The sequence below is a fragment of the Aptenodytes patagonicus genome, chromosome 2, assembly GCF_965638725.1.
Source record: "Aptenodytes patagonicus chromosome 2, bAptPat1.pri.cur, whole genome shotgun sequence".
Taxonomy (NCBI): Eukaryota; Metazoa; Chordata; class Aves; order Sphenisciformes; family Spheniscidae; genus Aptenodytes; species Aptenodytes patagonicus.
The window spans coordinates 148,121,196-148,138,958 of record NC_134950.1 but is presented as its reverse complement, the minus strand read 5'-3'; the positions used below and the strand labels follow the sequence as shown (position 1 = coordinate 148,138,958).

The 17,763-nt window shown below is 41.9% G+C and overlaps 2 protein-coding genes across 5 annotated transcripts; one reads left to right on the top strand and one right to left on the bottom strand.

Annotated features, from left to right (window-relative positions):
• Nucleotides 1–3,366: 3,366 nt before the first annotated feature.
• Nucleotides 3,367–6,811, bottom strand: RPP38 (ribonuclease P/MRP subunit p38). 3 transcript variants are annotated; one of them, XM_076331600.1, is made up of 3 exons: nt 6,760–6,811; nt 6,293–6,438; nt 3,367–4,418 (listed from the first exon to the last, which is right to left on the bottom strand). In XM_076331600.1, exon 3 carries the CDS (start codon nt 4,385–4,387, stop codon nt 3,536–3,538), a length of 852 nt encoding a protein of 283 aa, XP_076187715.1. In that variant the 5' UTR covers nt 4,388–4,418; nt 6,293–6,438; nt 6,760–6,811; the 3' UTR covers nt 3,367–3,535. The 3 variants fall into 3 exon arrangements, with proteins under 3 accessions (XP_076187715.1, XP_076187717.1, XP_076187716.1); XM_076331602.1 differs by lacking the exon at nt 6,293–6,438 and having other exon boundaries at nt 6,760–6,781; XM_076331601.1 differs by lacking the exon at nt 6,760–6,811 and having other exon boundaries at nt 6,293–6,473.
• Nucleotides 6,812–6,918: 107 nt separating this feature from the next.
• On the top strand, nt 6,919–17,653 carry ACBD7 (acyl-CoA binding domain containing 7). 2 transcript variants are annotated; one of them, XM_076331605.1, is made up of 5 exons: nt 6,919–7,072; nt 8,444–8,668; nt 16,996–17,113; nt 17,223–17,285; nt 17,372–17,653. In XM_076331605.1, exons 2-5 carry the CDS (start codon nt 8,657–8,659, stop codon nt 17,443–17,445), a joined length of 267 nt encoding a protein of 88 aa, XP_076187720.1. In that variant the 5' UTR covers nt 6,919–7,072; nt 8,444–8,656; the 3' UTR covers nt 17,446–17,653. The 2 variants fall into 2 exon arrangements, with proteins under 2 accessions (XP_076187720.1, XP_076187721.1); XM_076331606.1 differs by lacking the exon at nt 6,919–7,072 and adding an exon at nt 7,345–7,520.
• The last annotated feature ends 110 nt before the right edge of the window (nt 17,654–17,763 follow it).

The following is a 17,763-nucleotide window of genomic DNA, read 5'->3' as shown; positions in this document are numbered from 1 at the left end:
GAGACCTTTCAGACATCTAATGGTGTAGTTGGGCTTTACAACTTTGGCCACTCTGATACCTGTCTGCTAGTAGCAGTCATGAGAGATGGTGCAGAAGGAGCTTTGACTCTCTGTGTGAGGCCTGAGCAGAATTAAGTGCCTGAAAATGTAATCGATGGTAGTGATATCTGAGGTACAAGAAGGATTTAATCTCAACTCCATTGAAGACTTAAATTCTTAACTCCCAAAAGACAGGAAGGTGCCTTCCTGGCTGGGCATTTGCATTGGAGCCCACTGGGATGAGGAGGAGGTTCACCAATGGGCTTGGTGCGTTCTGCTTCGGCTCTAAAGGCAGAGCCTTGGCAATCCTTGCTCAGCTGCTGCCTAACGTGAGGTGGGACAGCAGGGCATAGCTCTGTCCTCCTGGCTAAGGTACTTCCTTGCTAAGAAATGGTCATGGCCCAGCTCTCTCTAATCCGGATGAGTGGTCTTGAATGCTAGGTGAAAGATATGCTCATGTTCTCTGCCTTCCCTCCCCTCAAAAAAATGCAAGTGGAAGAAATGGTAGGCAGACATTTTCTTTTCGCCTCTCTTCTCCAAAATCAGAAGGCAAAACCTCCCCAGTACTATTGTTTGGAAAAGCGTTGAGGCCGTGATGGGACCAAATATGTCCAGGCAGAAGACAGACTTGAACCTGGGTTTACTGCAGCCTGGCTTTCTGCCCTAATCTTGGGGTAATTGCACATGAAGGAAGGATTGTGGCCACTCTTCTGCTGTCTTCTGGGAAAACAGTGCTGTTTGCTTCTGAACCCGGGGTGTAAACTTCTCTGCCTTGTTTTCTGGCTCACGCTGCATGTTAACCGAGGGGAAGGAGGGCAGAGCCATGCTCCTGTAGAAGCTGTGCAGTGCTGTAGCTGAGAGAAAAAACTTCCAGGGCCAGAGATCATGAGGGAGGCGAGCACCTGAGCCTAAGTGTTGGGGCAGTTCCTAGAGAGTCCTGTTCATGAACCCATGTGTGTTAACCTTTTGGCTAGCTGTGCTCTTCACCTCAAGTGCTTTCCTGAAGTATTACAGCATCAAGAGGATGTGAATCTTGAAGGTGTCCCAGCCTGCACCCATGCAATAGGACAGTTGCTCAGGAGGTGGAAATTGTGGCAACTCAGTCTTGCTTCCTAAGCAGGTACTTAACAAAAGGGTATTATCAGTGTGGGGTCAGCAGCTCAACAGGAGAGGCTCTTCTGTTGTTTCCAAAGTTGAACCTGTCTGTGCATTAGGCTTGCTATGAACAGCTACCAGGTAAGACTCCTCAAAACCTAGTAGATGGTTTCACAAAGATTGGCAAACTTAAGGCTCACTCCACCACCTTTCCCACCAGTCTTCTGAAACATCTTCTATAATTTCTTTTCTAGAGTAACTATCTGCAGAGGGGACGCAAATCCCTGAAGAGAGCTATAGACCTGGGCAGGCAGCAAAGTGCTTGAAAGATGATTGCTGCGCTTATGCTCTTTACCAAAGCTAATCTTCATGCTCTGTTTAAAGATCTAAATGTTACAGTTAGCCAACATGAGAATTAAATACACTATTCTAGCATAACTTCAAAATTTTATGCATCCAAAAAGCCAAAGCACGTGACATGTATGAAGGACTATGAAGCAAGGCAAAAAACTTCCATCTCCCTCCTTGCCACCCGCAGCCAGGGAGGGGAAAAAATTTAGCATTAGATGTCTTTGTTTTGTTTAAACTTCAGGGAGCATCATGACTACAGAATCACTGCTATTGCCTCCCTTCGTAGTTGGTATCATGAACTAAAGTAACTTCTAAAGGAATCCAAAACACAGATTAGCTAGCTGATGGCACTAGAAGTCTGGATTAGCAAATCTCTGAGAACTACAACACTTAAATTCCATCTTTAAGGAACAACAGAGTAACTCAGTTAAGGTATTTTACGCTTTCTTGTACAGTACCATACTGACTTTTGCTTAAAATATAGAGTGCCAAGTAAATTCCTAGGCTGTTGATTTTGGTTGTCTGAATTTCAGCACTTTTTGTATCAGAAATAGTGTGGCCAGCAGGAGTAGGGAAGTGATCGTGCCTCTGTACTCGGCACTGGTGAGGCCGCACCTCAAATACTGTGTTCAGTTTTGGGCCCCTCACTACAAGAAGGACGTTGAGGTGCTGGAGCGTGTCCAGAGAAGGGCAACGAGGCTGGTGAGGGGTCTGGAGAACAAGTCTTATAAGAAGCAGCTGAGGGAACTGGGGTTGTTTAGCCTGGAGAAAAGGAGGCTGAGGGGAGACCTCATCGCTCTCTACAACTACCTGAAAGGAGGCTGTAGCGAGGTGGGTGTCGGTCTCTTCTCCCAAGTAACAAGCAATAGGAGAAGAGGAAATGGCCTCAAGTTGCGCCAGGGGAGGTTTAGACTGGATATTAGGAAAAATTCTTCACTGAAAGGGTTGTCAAGCATTGGAACAGGCTGCCCAGGGAAGTGGTGGAGCCACCATCCCTGGAGGTATTTAAAAGACATGTAGACGTGGTGCTTAGGGTCATGGTTTAGTGGTGGACTTGGCAGTCTTACATTAATGGTTGGACTCGATGATCTTAAAGGTCCTTTCCAACCTAAACGGTTCTATGATTCTATTCCCTTTCCTTCCTAGAACACAACTGTCTCATTAGGAAACTGTTAGTCCTCAGTAAAACTAAAGGAAACTCAAAAGTTATGATGTGGTATGTTTTCAGTCTTGTAGTGGTTATAGCTGTCATCTACTTTACATGCAACAGTACATGGCTTATCTCAGCTTCCTGGGAAATAATTTTAGACACCATTTAGAAATCAAATTGAGTTCAGGTTAGTTTACATTTTCTCACGGGATATGTGTGTTAACAGTTTGCATACGGAAGTCTTTTTTCAAAATGCAGCAGTAGTAATTTGGTTTTGTTCTGTATTTGAAAATAAAGGTTTTTTTTCCTTCAGCATATCAGACACCAGGTATTAGATGCAACCCAAGTCTGCATACATTCTTGACCAAAACAGGTTTATTGTTCAGCAGAGCAAACTATGAAAGTTCAAAAGGGAAGTCTGCCTGTGCTGTTACAGCTGTTTACTTGAAACAAGCATTGAACCAGCTTTAAAAGAGTTATACTGGCATGGACCTTTGTTTAAATAAACTTTCACTTTTGGTATTGATTTGTTTGTATAATTATACTTAAATCCATTTTGCTTGAAGCATGTTCATCTGTACAAAAATACAAAGTTTGTTTAATGCTTTGCATTAATTCCAAAGATGTACTTATGTCTTAAATTACTTCAGCATATTCACTGCTGATTTTAACTCTCTTGATCTCCAGCTGCAAATGAAATATTTACCCCCAGGTAAAGACTCACACACAAGTTTGAGCAATATTCTTTATTAGAGCAGAAAGTACCTCAACTGAGTGCAACACAAAGTTTACCTTGTGTTCAAGTGCTTTACACTGTAAAGCCAAACAAAATACTTGTTAGAGCTGTACTCCATAATGCATTAAAAAAATCATTTAATATGAAGACTAAACTAAAATTAGTTACGCTGAAAAAGCTTTTTTCTTTTTGCGAGGTGGTTTCTTTATCTTATTTGGATTTGGAACAAGTTTCTTGATTTTCAAAGGCTGCAAAGTTATATTTGAAAGATCGAGCTGATTGCTTTCCGTACGCTTCCGCTTCTGGCTTGTGAGCTCATCCCCCAGCGCCTCTGCAAGCTGCTCGGGTTCCTGATTTTCTGAAGAATCTGTATGTGCATAAGCCACAGATTCTTCAGTTCTGTACTGAAACCACGGCACTTCCAAAGCTGGTATCTTTGGAATTATTGCTTCTATTGCTTCGGTAAATTTATCGGACTGCTTTTTAAAGCCTAGTGCTAAAATGGATGTTAAGCCAAGAAGTGGTGCAACTGTTTCACTGAGACGGGGAACCTGGCCTGCTGGTGTGGCTCGACTTGCGCTCAGCTGAATAAGATGTGATGTGATCATGGCAGGTTTTGCAGACTTGCACACCAGCAAGAGAAGAAGGTCATTTTTTTCCAATGCTTTTGTAACTTCATTAACTCCAATAGCAAGCTGTCTTCTGATACTTATGTCAGTCCATCCTGGTTTTTGTTGATGGCCTTCTGTTTCCTCTTCTTTAGGGAGTTCATTGGTGCTAGCATCACACTGTCTTTCCATTTGTGCTTTTGTAAGGGAACGTTTTTTCTTTCTTGGAGTCTCAATCTTTTTAAGTCCAATATGTTTAATCCTTTCTTCTAAGGTCTCTAGTATAAAATGCATATCTTCTCCATCTATGGTTTTCCACTGAAAAACAAAGGGGTTATCTAGACATGTTTTTACAGTGATTTTCTTTGCTTTACGAAGTGTTGCCGTCCCTCGCTGAATGACAGACATCCTGAGGTTCTTTTGTGTTTTGCCACCCTAGCTGCAAAGGGAAGAAAGGGGTAAACATTAGTTCAAATACTGTACTGTACTGTTTGATGTGGACATCATTACCATAAGCTTCTCTTGGGAATGCAGAAGAGAGAGATATCAAAGTGATACTGGCAACTATCACCCTCCTCACATTAGCTCAGTGCTAATCCTTAACAAATCTTGCACAAGGCACATGCTGTGCTGCCCTTTTTTTTTTTTTTAAAAATAATTTAAAAAAACCCAGCAGACTGGACAGCAAGGCAACACCAGTGATGAGACCCTTCTGAAGCTGAACGAAAGCAGCTGGAGGTATTACAGATTAAAACAGAACAAAACAAAAACCCCCAGAACCACAAGTTGAAGGACCACTCAATTTTCACTGTTGCGCAGCTGCATGGTGGCAGTATTATGACATGAAAAAAAAAACCCACCAAAACAGAATCACAACATGAAACAAGCTCCAAGTTCCTGAATTTATTTAGGATTTTTAAAACTTTAATTTGCCTTTTCATTCTTTAATCCGTCTTGTGTTTGTCTGCATTTAGAAGGTATGATAGAAATCTGCAGACTCTATTAATTTATACTTTCAGTGAAGGAAGCAATCCTCTACAGTCCTCCAGAAAGTTCAGAAAGGGTCTTTTACTCGTGTCACCTAGGCCATGCCCTTAGGGATGAGAAAAATGAAACGGGAGCAGAGAAAGTATAATTGTTCTAGCTCTGGTTGCTCTGGTCCAGAGCAACGGTGAAGACATGAAGGCAGGCCCGATTACAGGCCCTGGTAACTCAGTAAGTCCCCATACTCCTGCTTGGGTTACTATTCACCATCTCCTTGCTAAACTGGTAGTATCTTCAGTTGCACAGCCAAGCTTACAGAATAAGAGCAGCTCAAGTTTCAAATCAGGAGAAATTTGACATGACTCTCTCCTAGGTTTCCTAGTTACCCAAGTAGGCATATGGATAGCATTTATGTACATCTCTTGAGTGGCAGCCTTTAGATATTCACAAGATACCATTTTGCTAGTCATACCAGTTCTCTGTGTACTGGTAAGACAAACCCTGTCTTCACTGAAATTCCCCCAACAGTATGTACTGCCATAAAGCATCATCTGTCTGGAGGGATTTTCCCTCAGTTAAACCCACGTCTGGAAGCCAGTAGGGGAAATGCATCGAACAGAGTTGTATCGATGCAATGCGAACTGTGAAGCTGTTATCCACAGAGAGTCAAAGACACAGCAGTAGTTTTCAGAGAACAGTAAAACTGAGTAAGTATTTCAAAATACAACAAAGCACTGTGTCCCCCTTCGGTACTCTCAGAAGAACCTATGAAATGCCCTGCAGGGCCACCCAGGCGATGGCCCACCCAGCCCAGTTGTCTGCCTCCAACACTGGGAACCGGAGAAACTGTTGGGGAGGGCAGAGCCGCCATTCCCCTCTGCTCCCAGGCACCCAGAATGGTTGAACTGGGGATGTAAGATGGAAGATCTGCCGACTTGTTTTATTAGTCCTTTATGGAGCTATCGTCCATGCAGTTATCTAATCCCTTTTGCTTACCATCACAGTGGCAACAACCAAAAAGTGGAAACAACTAGAAATCTTACATGTGACTGAGTTAGAAATGGAAGCTTATGATAGGTTTAAAAAAAAAAAAAAAAAAGAGCTCTGGATTGTCGTTTTTAAAAGCTTTCGATTAGGGATGCTCTGATGACATTTTACAGGGGGTATCAAGCAAAGTCAGCAACAGACTTGTATATGAGAAAGGAGCAAAGCCTGAGATATTTCACAGTTGAAAGACTGCATTTTTCTTTTCAAAATGGGCACTACTGAGGAAAACAAGCATGCAGGAATAGGAAATAGGGCAACGAGGCGAAAAAAAGAAACACTAACCTCCTCCACCTCGCACCACTGTCACGACCCCCTCGCTTCCTGCGGAAGGGACACACGGGGAAACGCCGCCCACGTGTACCGCCGCCAGAAACCCTTCGCCAAACGCTTCCTCTCCAAAACGCCCCGTGAGCGCCGTCAGCCAGCTCCTGACAACAAGGAAACGCGGGCTGAAACACGGCTCCAGCAGAACGCGCTGCAAACGCACCGGCGGGTCCCTGAGGCGGGGGCTCCACCCGCCCACCTCGGCCCCACCACCTCACCGCCCGGCCCGCAGGAGCCGCCTCCCCGGCGCCGCCGCGCCTCTACCCGCCCGCCTGCCCGCGGAGCAGCTGCAGGCCAGGCCGGGCCGGGCCCACACTGCCGCCGCCGCCGGAGCGGGCCGGCCTACCCCGCCCGCCCGCCCGCCGGGCCGCAGCACGGCCCGGGCCGCAATCGCCCCGCTCCCGCCTGCGGCGAGCGAGCCCTACCTCCGCCGCGGCCTCCGCCTGCCGCCCCGGTCCCTGGTCCCACGCCGTCGGCCGCAGCACGTCGGCGCCCAGCGCGGCCCCGCTCCGCCCCTCGGCCCGCCTCTGCGCCAGCACGGCGGGCTCTCCCCGGCGCCGCTGACCCCTTTCAGCCGCCAGCGCCCGGCAGGGCGGGGGTGGTCCTCCCGCCCTGGGGGGCCGTGTCCGGAGCGGGCTGAGGAGGAGCAGCGCGGAAGCGGCCCGGCGGAAGACGGCGACGGAGGGGAGAGCGTAGCTCGGCCGGCCGGGCCGAGAAATGCCCGGCTAGTCACGGGCGGTGGGTGCAGAGCGGAGCCACCGACGCCCGAGTCCCGGCTGGGGTGGCTCGGTGGGCAGCGGGGGCGGTGCGAGGCGGGCCCGGCTGCGCGGGAGGCCGCCCGCTGCCGGTCCCTGGGCTGCGGTCAGCACCGCGTAGAGAAATAGCACGTTGCCGTCTGATTAAAGGCGGCATTAAAATGCTGGTGCTGGGAGCCTGCACTTGGCGGGTCTCACCGCAGGCCTGGCACTGGCGTTTTCTGATTTTGAGTGCTACCATAGATTGCTTTGTAGGTGATGGTGGATCTGCTTTGTCGTACGTATGTACGTACGTCATCTAATGAAATCATGGCCAAGTCAACAGGTGCTTCACAGGGACTTTACAGCAACAGGGGCGTCTCTCACTGCCGTTTAATATGCGATGTATTGTGCGCATACACCGTATTCTGTAACTAACAGTAAGATGACAGGTAAGAACTGGTTATGTTCAGTGTTTCGCACAATCCGCTGTGAGCCATTAACAAATCTTTACAAACACGTTCAGTTTCTTGATTCACCTCAGTGCACTACATGGTTGCGTGCAGCCTCTTGTACCTGAAAGAGCAGAGCATCGTCACTTCGTGGTGTTGGAGACGAGAGTTGATGGAGTTGTTTTCAAATTTTTTTTTAGTCTCCTGTTATTTACTGAAATTTACTTGGTTTGTTTTCTTGTTAAGTCCTGGCTTAATTTAACCTGGACTTAAGTTGAGGGAAAACAGTCTTTTTACATGGGTTTATGGAAGTTAGTGGATTTAAAAATGCTGAAGCATATAGTATTGTGATTAAACCATGCTCAAGGAATGATGAATATAAATGTGTAGAGGTGTGAACATAAATAATTTATGAATTGCTATAATAGATAAGCAGGGATGGATTTTTTTTTTCCTTTAGTGGTTACAGTTGTAGGCTAGTTTATTCAGTTAATTCAGTTAATACTCATTTTTTTATCCTGCACTTAGTAGAGCAAAGAAAAAACCAGCATTCTCAAGGTATTTTGTGTGTGTAACTGCTCGTGTGTGGTATCCCCAGGATGACCTGCGTGTTTTTCAGAGTTGCAGCTGGAGGATGCGAGGTCCCAGGCAGGGCTGGGCACAGGCACAGGCACGGGCAGGGGTTGCGGCAGAGGGAACAATAGCAATAACTGGGCTGGTTGCGGTTCAAATCACTCAAGAAATTTCCTTTTTCAAACAAATGGCTTGGAAATCTTGCTGTATCTCTGCTTTCAGGCTGGTGGCCTAATCCTCAGGGGTATGGAAACAAGCTCAGGCTTTCTGAAGAAACTAGTGTGGGCTTAATGCTTATTGCCCTCACCGTCCCTTCCCCGGCATTCGTAGCCGCTCGGTTGTCCCCGCAGGTCCCAACAGACGCAGTGGGAGCGAGCCCCCGTGTCCTGCCCCAGCGTGGCTCTGCTGTGGCGGGCGAGCTGAGGTCACTTGTATCCAGCCCAACGCCCTCCGTGGAGCACGGCCCCTGCCGCCACGCTCGCGCCACAGGAGCCGAGAGGCAGAAGCGCCGCGTCCCCGCCGGAGAAGGAGCGAGGCCGTTCCCTGGGCATCCTCGCAGCATCATGACTCTCCAGGTAAGCAATTCGGCATCTGGTGAGGCAGAGATGCAAGGAGAGGAGAGGGAGGGATGCATTGTCCATCTGTGCAGTGCCGTGTCGGAGACAGCGATATTTCTTCAGCATAAGGATTATTACTGCAAAATCAAGGTTACCTTTCCGAACAGGAAATTTGCCTAAGCCTTTGGAGGTTAAATAATGCATTACTTTTCGCAAATGGAGAGTGAGACACATGCTGCTTATTTTGAACTATTCATAGGTCATGTAATTTTTTGGAGCCTTAACCTGTTTAGAGCATGCGTGAATTATTTTTCTTTACGTGTGTATCTGAGTTTGCTAGGACTGGATTATGCATTGAAAGGTAGGTACATATTTATTTTTTTAGGATCTGGCTAGTTACTTGGAACTATAAGAAGAGGAGGGAAACTTCTAACACTGAAGCGGTGGTATATGTGCATTTGGGAAGCATGAATAATTTTTAAGGGAGTTGTGCATATTTTTTTAGGGTGTGTGCATCTTTGGAGTGGTACATTTTGATGGGCTTGTGTTTTGGTAGGAAAGCTTCTACTTTCTACCTTCTGGCTAGAGAGAGCTTCCTTCTACCTTCTCTCTGACTATAGATTTAAATAGTTCTTGAGGAAATTATCTTCATTGCTGGCATTTAGCCTCCTACCTTTGTAGTAAACTATGCATACTTCCCTTGTCTTGCCCATGCCCTGGTGGATTAGGCTGTTTTTCTTCATTAGGCTTTCTATTATCCCTTTCACTTCAAGATTTGCAAGCCCTTTTATCCTGGTCTCATTATAATGTCTGTCTCAGCTTGTTCAGCGTGCGTGTTTTGCAAAGAGCGAGCAACATAATGCACTGACCTAGATGCAGGGAGTGTATTGCCAGTAGCTCAGCAATTTTCTTCTGAGCTGTAATTATGTCGAACGGCACAGAGGTTTCATTGTGGTATTCTACAGCTAAGAGGAAGAATCCTATTTCTTCAGTGGGTCGGAATTGCCAAATCCCAAACATAACACCACCTTTGTTTAATTAGCGATCACTGAAATTATAGGGGTTTTTTAATTCTGCCTTGAATTCACTCTAGACAATAAATTTATTAGCCTGATGATTAAGCAATGAGCCATAAATAATTATTAGAAAGAGCTGAGTGCAGTATGATATGTCATTCCATTGCTGTATACAGTTATACTTTCACGTAAAAATCAGTGGTTGAAATATCACGATATCCTACGCATTCTGCATTAGACATAATAGAGTTTTTCTATCCACTGTTGCTTTGGTTGACAGCTACCATCCATATCCATAAAAATATATTGAATCAAGCTGGGAATGAGGACAAAATGAATAAAATACTGTTTTCATCAGGGAGGCTGTAAAAGATTTGTAAGTTTTGCAAACTAGTAAAATATTCTGCTGTAAATGAAGAATTCATTCAAGCTTTTTTCTTTGCAAAAAGGGAGTATGTGATAATAGTCTGATGATTTGTGCATTTATCTTTAATGCATGTGTGTATGTGTATGTTTATGTCTGTATATACACTTATGCTTTTAATTTGAGGAATTAAAGGGAATTTTATCATACATGATTAAAAGGAAATTATATTTTTATAGGCTGCTCCTAAGCATGTTGTGTAAGCAAGCAAATCCTAAGCAACAGTCTGTGCACAGTGATTGCCTAGAGGGAGATGAAGAAAGAAATGTTCAGTATTTAAATTTCATTTCTGCATATTTCTTGCTGTGTAAGATACACATTTGCATACTTTTAGAACAGTATCTTGTGATACTTGCCTATAGATCCAAATAGAATAAAAGTATATGAAGATAAGAAGCTTATTAACTTAATGGTTTCTTTTCTTAATTTATTTTTTTGAGTTATCTTTTGTCTTGTACAAGTCTAACAACGCTTCTAGTTCATTCTTACTGTGAAGTTTAGATCAGAAAATTATTCAAGGCACGCGGAAGATTTCCACTGACTTGAATGGTCCTTGTACGTCAGCGCTGGCAGAGGCTCACATGCAGTAGTGGCCACAGTATAAAGATGAAGATAAAACTTATTTAAACTTTAATCAATTGTGGCAACTCAGTTATTTTTTATTGTTGATACCACTTCTTAATCTTACTGTTAACAGCGCATGAATGCTGCTTTTGTTTGTACGTGTATGGATAATATTAAAAGATGTCTGTGATGTAGGAGTCAGTGATAGGTATAGTCAGGAATATCACTGGTGTTTGGATTAAGAATGAAATATTTATTTTAATAAAATTTTACCTATAAAATAAATCTTGAGTGGTGGGCCATCACATTTATTTTCATAAGTAAACGTACATCCCTTTTATACATCTGTACCAACAGTGTGAGTGGAAATGCTTTGCTTTTAGGAGTGTCAAAGATACACAGTTCCAGTTTCTTTGGGACGCTGTTTTTAATTCAGTGATAAGTTAGTTGCGTTGCTGATTTTGTTTCCCTTTGTTGAGCACTTCTCCATAATAAATGCTATACATCTATTAAAAATACTGTTGTTAGTGCATATGTGGACATGTGTTTTTGCATAATTAGACTACAGTTTTGATACCAGAGTACAAAACTCCTTCGTATCCTAATGCTGCGGTGTCTGAAGCGCTGCGCAGCAGCGTGGCGTGTCTGCAGTGACTCTGGGGTAAGCCGGGATGTAAATTCACAGCATGTAAGTTCCTCCGCAGTAAGTGCCCATGTCCTTGCTCCTGCCCTGAGGTAAGCACAAAGTGGACCAGGCCTATTCTCATGGAGGGATAAGCTACCTATCTGTCAAGGTATATAGTGAGGTGAAAAGTCATACAAACGGTCTCACAAGTACTGTGAGTTCAGACTCCTGTTTAGCGTACAGCGACGTGTCCGTCCACCCCCGTGCTCCCAGGCTGGCGGTGCCCATGCGATGTCTAAGGCACAGGGCAGTGCACTCGTGCCCCAAAGCCCTGTATTCTCTCCCTGTGGTGTTGGTGACTTGCTGGCCTCAAATGTATGTGTTCACCTTTCTGGTTTTGCTTCTGAAAGGAAGGATAGTGATATTTCCTTACTTTCTATGGCCCTCGGCAATTTTTGGTGAAAAATTAAAAATTAGTTTAACATTGAATTTGCTGAAGCATTTCAGGTGGTTGTAGGAAATTCAGGTACAGTACCCTACAGAAGGAGAACGAGAGAAAATACCACATAAGAATAAAAATAAAGATTGTAAGGCTTTCATGAAAGCAAATATTAATATTACAAATACTAGGAATTCATCACAGGGAGGACTTTATTACATTGCTTACAAGAAGCACACATGAGCTATGGATGGTGATTAATAACTAAAGCACTATTTTTTTTCTTTTATGGCCAAAGGTACTTGTCTTCTGAACATCTAAGTTAAGCCAAGGATTGAATGATGCATGATTCAAAATGTTTTTGTTTGCACCTAAGCTAGAAGTTATCAAAACTATCATTTCTTGAGAAAGAATTGACTTCTCTAATCAAATTTGAGATTAGGGTTTTCTTGTTTGTACTGATTTTTCTTCTGTGGCATCAAGAACAAGTAGATGTAGAGAATATACAGTTTTCACATTAGTCTAACAACTGATCCTAAGGGAAATACTATTACAACTTGTACTGTAAACTTCATAAAGTCCAATGAAATTCTAATGCCAAAGCTTACAGAGTAGTTAGAGGTAGTTTCTTTGTACTGTTCTTTACTTAATTGCTGTTCAGCAGATTCAGTATTTAAAGAAGAAATTAAATTATCTGAAATACCTGTCTGTAGCCACAGCTATTGCAACCGTGGCAGTCCAGCCATGATTACAAAGATTTTGCAGCAAGAATTCCTTAGGGATCAGGTCGTACTGCTGTGTGCATCATGAAAACTTGGCCAGCTGATAGAAGATTTCTAAAGGCTTATAATTTACTGATTTGACCTGAAATATAAAGATTTTCATTCTTGTATAATTACGTTCATAAAATGTTTCTATATTTAACTATTTCCTTTTAACATCTGCAATTTAAAGGGGTTTTAGAAGAACAAAAATTAATCAACTTGCACTTTGTGGCAAATGCTAAAACTGTCTCCTGACCTATACATTGAGATATTTCACCACCAGTATAGACAGCAAAACCGTCCATTCGTGAATATACATATCTGAAGTTCTTATTTATAAGTACTGAATCTACATCAATATTAATGTCACTATTGCTAATTTAAAACATTAAATAGCTAAATTGCCAGAAATATTTGTTGTTCAGACCTGTCAGAAGATACAACTCCTGCTCCACAGAGCTTATTACTTTAAGATAATTTCAAAATGCTTGTTTTATGGCAGTGAGGAGATACACCCTTGCTTTCAGACTACAAAATGCCACTCTGTACAGGTTAGAAAAGGCCTCTCGATACTAGCATAACTTTACAAAAAGGTCACTACGTATTGTGAAGGTTGAGGACTCTATGCACAATATTGTATACCTCCTAACCCTCACACAGTCCTGAAAAGCGTTTGCTATTAAGTGTCGTTTTCTCTTCCTGAGTTTCTTTCCTGTGGTAGGGGTCCCTCCCATTAATAAGCAAAAGGTGATCAGAGGTAAGGTGCAGTTATGGAAAGAACAGAGGAAATCCGTAGACTTAGTTAGCTGGTAACAACTAGATGCCTTAATGATGCTTGAAGTGGTTTTGGGGAAACATTTGCTTTTATTATTATTTAATTTAAATCATTAAGCTGCTAATATGGCTACTTTTTAAATGGGACCCTCCACAGACTTTCCAAGATGTATTTACTTATACCAGTGTGACTATTTGTAGGGTACCACCTGTGGAATTTGTACTTTGTCAGGCTTCTGAGGGGAACATCAGGCAACTATTACTGTCTGTATCATTAAAGTATTTGGGAGACGTAGCCAAGAGCGCTCGATTCTGCAAACAGGAGAAAGGTGGTATTGACTCCGACAGCTTGCAGCTGTCAGAAAAGCTGAGTTTTACTTCAATGCAAAGAACAGGTTCTGCTCACATAGCATGTATGTAATTTGTGCAGTAATTGTGTATTACTGCAACTTCTGCCTGAAAGTTCAAGGATTTATTATCATGTAGACCACTTCCCCCCGCCCCCCCCCCTTCAGTTTAGCTGCAACTCAGAGTGAAGATTTTAGTTTGTGTTTAAAACAGAGCCAAACAAGCCCCTCAAATGTTACTTAAACTCTTTGATGAATTGGAACAGAAGACACTTTATGAAACGTTTAACAATTTACTCTTTCAGCTGAGGTGAGAAAGCTTGTATTCCAGTTTTCTAGACTTTCAGGAAAACAAATAATCAGGTTTCATATTTCTGACATTAAACTTTGCACAAGAAAATATTTACATTTTCTTTATCCAGAACAAAGAAGCAAAAGAGCTTTTGTTGTCTATATAATCCATTTTTAATTCTGATCCAAGCTGACTAAATCCAGTTACTTCAATTAAAGTAGTTCTCATGATCAGTTTAATTCCTGCTAGAACGCTGATTTATTTTTTTTTTAAAGTAAACAATAGAGTACATGGAAACAAAAAAAATGCTGAGAAAAGATGCTGTAATGTCATTTCAACATTATTGATTCAGCTTTTATATGTAGTCTGGAGCACATGATTTTGGTTTATCTAAATCACGTATGTAACATATTCTGTACGTTTTGGGTTTTAATTCTAGAAAAATCCTGTATTTGTCTTGCAGCACTCCCAAATATTGGGCTGGTTTAAAAAAAAAAAATCCAGTGTTTAGTTGTTCTTAAAAGAAATCAGACACAAAAAGTTGGACTTAAAACTTCATGTTTTTCTATGATTCTATGGTATAGTTGCATTTTATTAATATCGAGAATTATTTTTATTAAAACAGGAACAAATTGCATAAGCATTGTTACATGTTTCCAGTCTATAAAGTTTTAGATTTAAGAATATAATTTGGAAGTTATTTGATTTAGAATCTAATGCAGTAACTCTGCCAAATTGTATACTTTATCCAATGACCAAGTTTCAGAGCTTTAAGCGGACAAATGGCACTTGGAATCTGGTTAATTCTCAGTATGGTACTGAGTAAAGAATGATGGATCATTATATTCAAAATATCTCCACGTAACAGTAGCATTTCTCAAACTTAAAACTAATAAAGACTGTTTTAACACCCTAGCTGTTCTCTGTACTCCTGCATCCACTACTGGGCATTTGGTTCTGGGAGGCCTTGGTGGGAATCTCCTGGAAACTTCTGTTTGTCAGTTATGCAAACACTGAGGTTCTTGCTGAGTTGGAAGATTATTTGTTAATAAGCATCTGCATTGCTGCAGGATTTTTGTCTAAAGAGCTTTCCTCCCATTGCATTTTAAGGGTGCTGTAAGCTGGCCTAACTAGAGATGTGGATTATCATCATGAACCCTTCTCACGTTTTGTGAATTTATAACTGCAGTTTAAAGAAAAGTCAAGATTTATTTTTTAATTGCTGTTTTGCAGGGAGCATTCATTTGCTAGAACACCCTTTTAATCATACATCATGATTTTTTTTAAAACATCCCTTTTAAATACACCTGTCCGTCTGCTGCACCTTGTTTCAACTCTGGTGTTACAGATGTACATCCTCCTGTGCTGAGCACTTTTGTTCTTAGAAGTCTTGTGCTTTCTCTTTATGGGTTTCAAATAGCAATTCAAAATTTTGCAAAAAATTAGAAATTCCTCAGAAGTTTGTATCTGGGAACTTAACTCACTGGCCAAACTCAATTTCCAGGCCAAAAAAAAAAAGTGAATTCCATCTCAGGAGGCAGAGGTGACTCATTTGGTGGGAGAGTGGCCAGGTTTCTGTGCAGGAATGCTGCAGTGCACTCAGCTACCTGTCCTTACCCTCTTTCACCTGCTGCTGCCGCCGTAACACGGTCACCAGCTGGTGTGTCCTTACATCAGTGAATGTGTAGTTTTGTGATTCCATGAAGGGGCCTTTCTTTGAAGAAAGCTACTTGAGCATCAGTCTCTAATTAAATTCTTTTTCATTTTTCCTTCTTGAATTTAAATACAGAAATAACCTTTCTCTTGTACTTTCTCTCTGTTTAAGTACAGAACACTATAGTGAACCCAGCTCTCATGTGTTCTTGCTTATTTCTATCACCCAGTTCACCCAGCGCAGTTGCTTGCCAAGGAGAAAGGCATCAATTAAGGAGACAAATATGCATTAGGTTTTCTTGCTTTAAAAAAAAAAAAAAAAAAATTCCTGTAACTAGAGAAAGGAAAAAGTGGTCTAAAGAAGCACAGTACAGACTGTTGAGGTAATGCCAGGGTCTCAGTTATTTAAACAGAGCCACAGCACTGATGCTGAAACCGTTGTTGAATACATCTCTGGTTTTAGCACAGAGTTGTCGGCTGGTTTTGTACATATTAAATATATGTGTAATAGCACATCTTGCAGGATATACTGCGCTTCTGCAAATGCAGATCCAACTCAAAAGCTAAAATAATGATTGAAACCAGCATATAGCGTATTAAAGTGCCTGTACCTTTTTTGCATTATAGTAGTGCAGTGACCTGGCGGGTCTGTGGTCACTGTACAAAATCTAGCTCTCTCTGAAATGTCCTGGGCATGAAACAGGACTCCAAACTCTATGCTAAAGTCTAGCCTGAGACCTAGTATACAGGGAGAGTAACAGCTATAGCCTTGGGTTGATGTGAATGTGGGGTGCATGATGATGAAAGGAGTAAGTTTATACTTCGCTCTCGTGCTCCACTGTGTTTGAGAGTTGGGTGTTAAAGGTGGTCCTGGCAGCGGCACTGCTTATCTCCGTGAGGTACGTCTGTGCCAACTGTTGGTCACCTACTGCACTGTCAGCAGAGAAGTGGAAATGAAGGGGGAAGTGGGCAGTACCCCTCAGAGGGTATTCGAGCTCTGCCGCTCGAGTCAACACCGTGCAGTCAGGGCCAAAAGGATTCAGAGATTACTGCTGGGGTGTAAAGTTCAACGAACGCCTTCATACCCCCAGTATGACTGTGAAAGACATATACACTACATTCATTGTATAGGCTGCTTGCATGAATATATCTGTAGATATTCTGACATTAGACAGTCTGTAATGGTTCCAAGCGTTTAGATGTAAAACTGTTGGAAAAAAGAGATGTACTTATTTTAGCAGTGCTGACCCTATCAGCTAAGTAGGCTTAGTTCCCTTTCTAATAATTTACGGTTTTATTAAGCTTCTTTCATGGGAAAATGCCTAGACTTACCATTAAAGCCAAGTGAGTAATTGAGAGTATCTAATGATACTACTGTGCGTGCTATACTTAATGTTTTAAGCACACCCCTTGAGAGGAAAACTAACACTTTCTTTTCTTTCATCAGGCTGATTTTGATGGTGCTGCAGAAAATGTAAAAAAACTAAAAACAAGACCAACTGATGAAGAACTAAAGGAACTATATGGATTCTACAAACAGGCTACTGTTGGAGATATTAATATCGGTATTCCTATTCTTATATATACTTCACATTTACTCCCATATCTTGATGAAATCAAGCAAATGTTATGTAAATTTGCATGATAATTAAAGGTATGCATTTATTTTGGCAGAATGTCCAGGAACGCTAGATTTGAAAGGCAAAGCCAAATGGGAGGCATGGAACCTGAAAAAAGGTGTTACACCAATTAAATTTACATCATGTAGTCATGCGTATAGGATGACAACTGAGGAAAGATAATGACTCCTACTTTCTTTTCAGGTTTATCAAAGGAGGATGCCATGAATGCCTATATCTCTAAAGCAAAAGCAATGGTAGAAAAATATGGGATCTAGAATACTCAAAATAATTCCCACTAATAACTAACTCTTCAGTAGCTAATGAACTAACTCTGTTGAGAAAAATGCAATACTAACTCCTTATTGTGTAGTCTGACAGTAAAATCTTTTAAACATAAGCTGTTTGACTGTAAAGGGTATTTACATACATACTCTATTTTTAGATTGTATCTTACTCTAAATAAATTTGAACCTAATAAATTAAGATTTCCATAAGAATTGTGGATTTTTGTGGGTATTAAATTATATTTAGCGTTTTTACAGGAGCAGACAAATGGAAGCTCTAAAAGTAAAATAATACAACTGTCATTTTTT

Coding starts and splice junctions, on each gene's coding strand:
- RPP38 (XM_076331600.1), bottom strand. CDS start 4,387: ATGTCTGTCATTCAGCGAGGGACGGCAACACTTCGTAAAGCAAAGAAA.
- ACBD7 (XM_076331605.1), top strand. Junction 17,114..17,222: donor TGTTGGAGATATTAATATCG/GTATTCCTATTC, acceptor TTATTTTGGCAG/AATGTCCAGGAACGCTAGAT. Junction 17,286..17,371: donor GGCATGGAACCTGAAAAAAG/GTGTTACACCAA, acceptor CTTTCTTTTCAG/GTTTATCAAAGGAGGATGCC.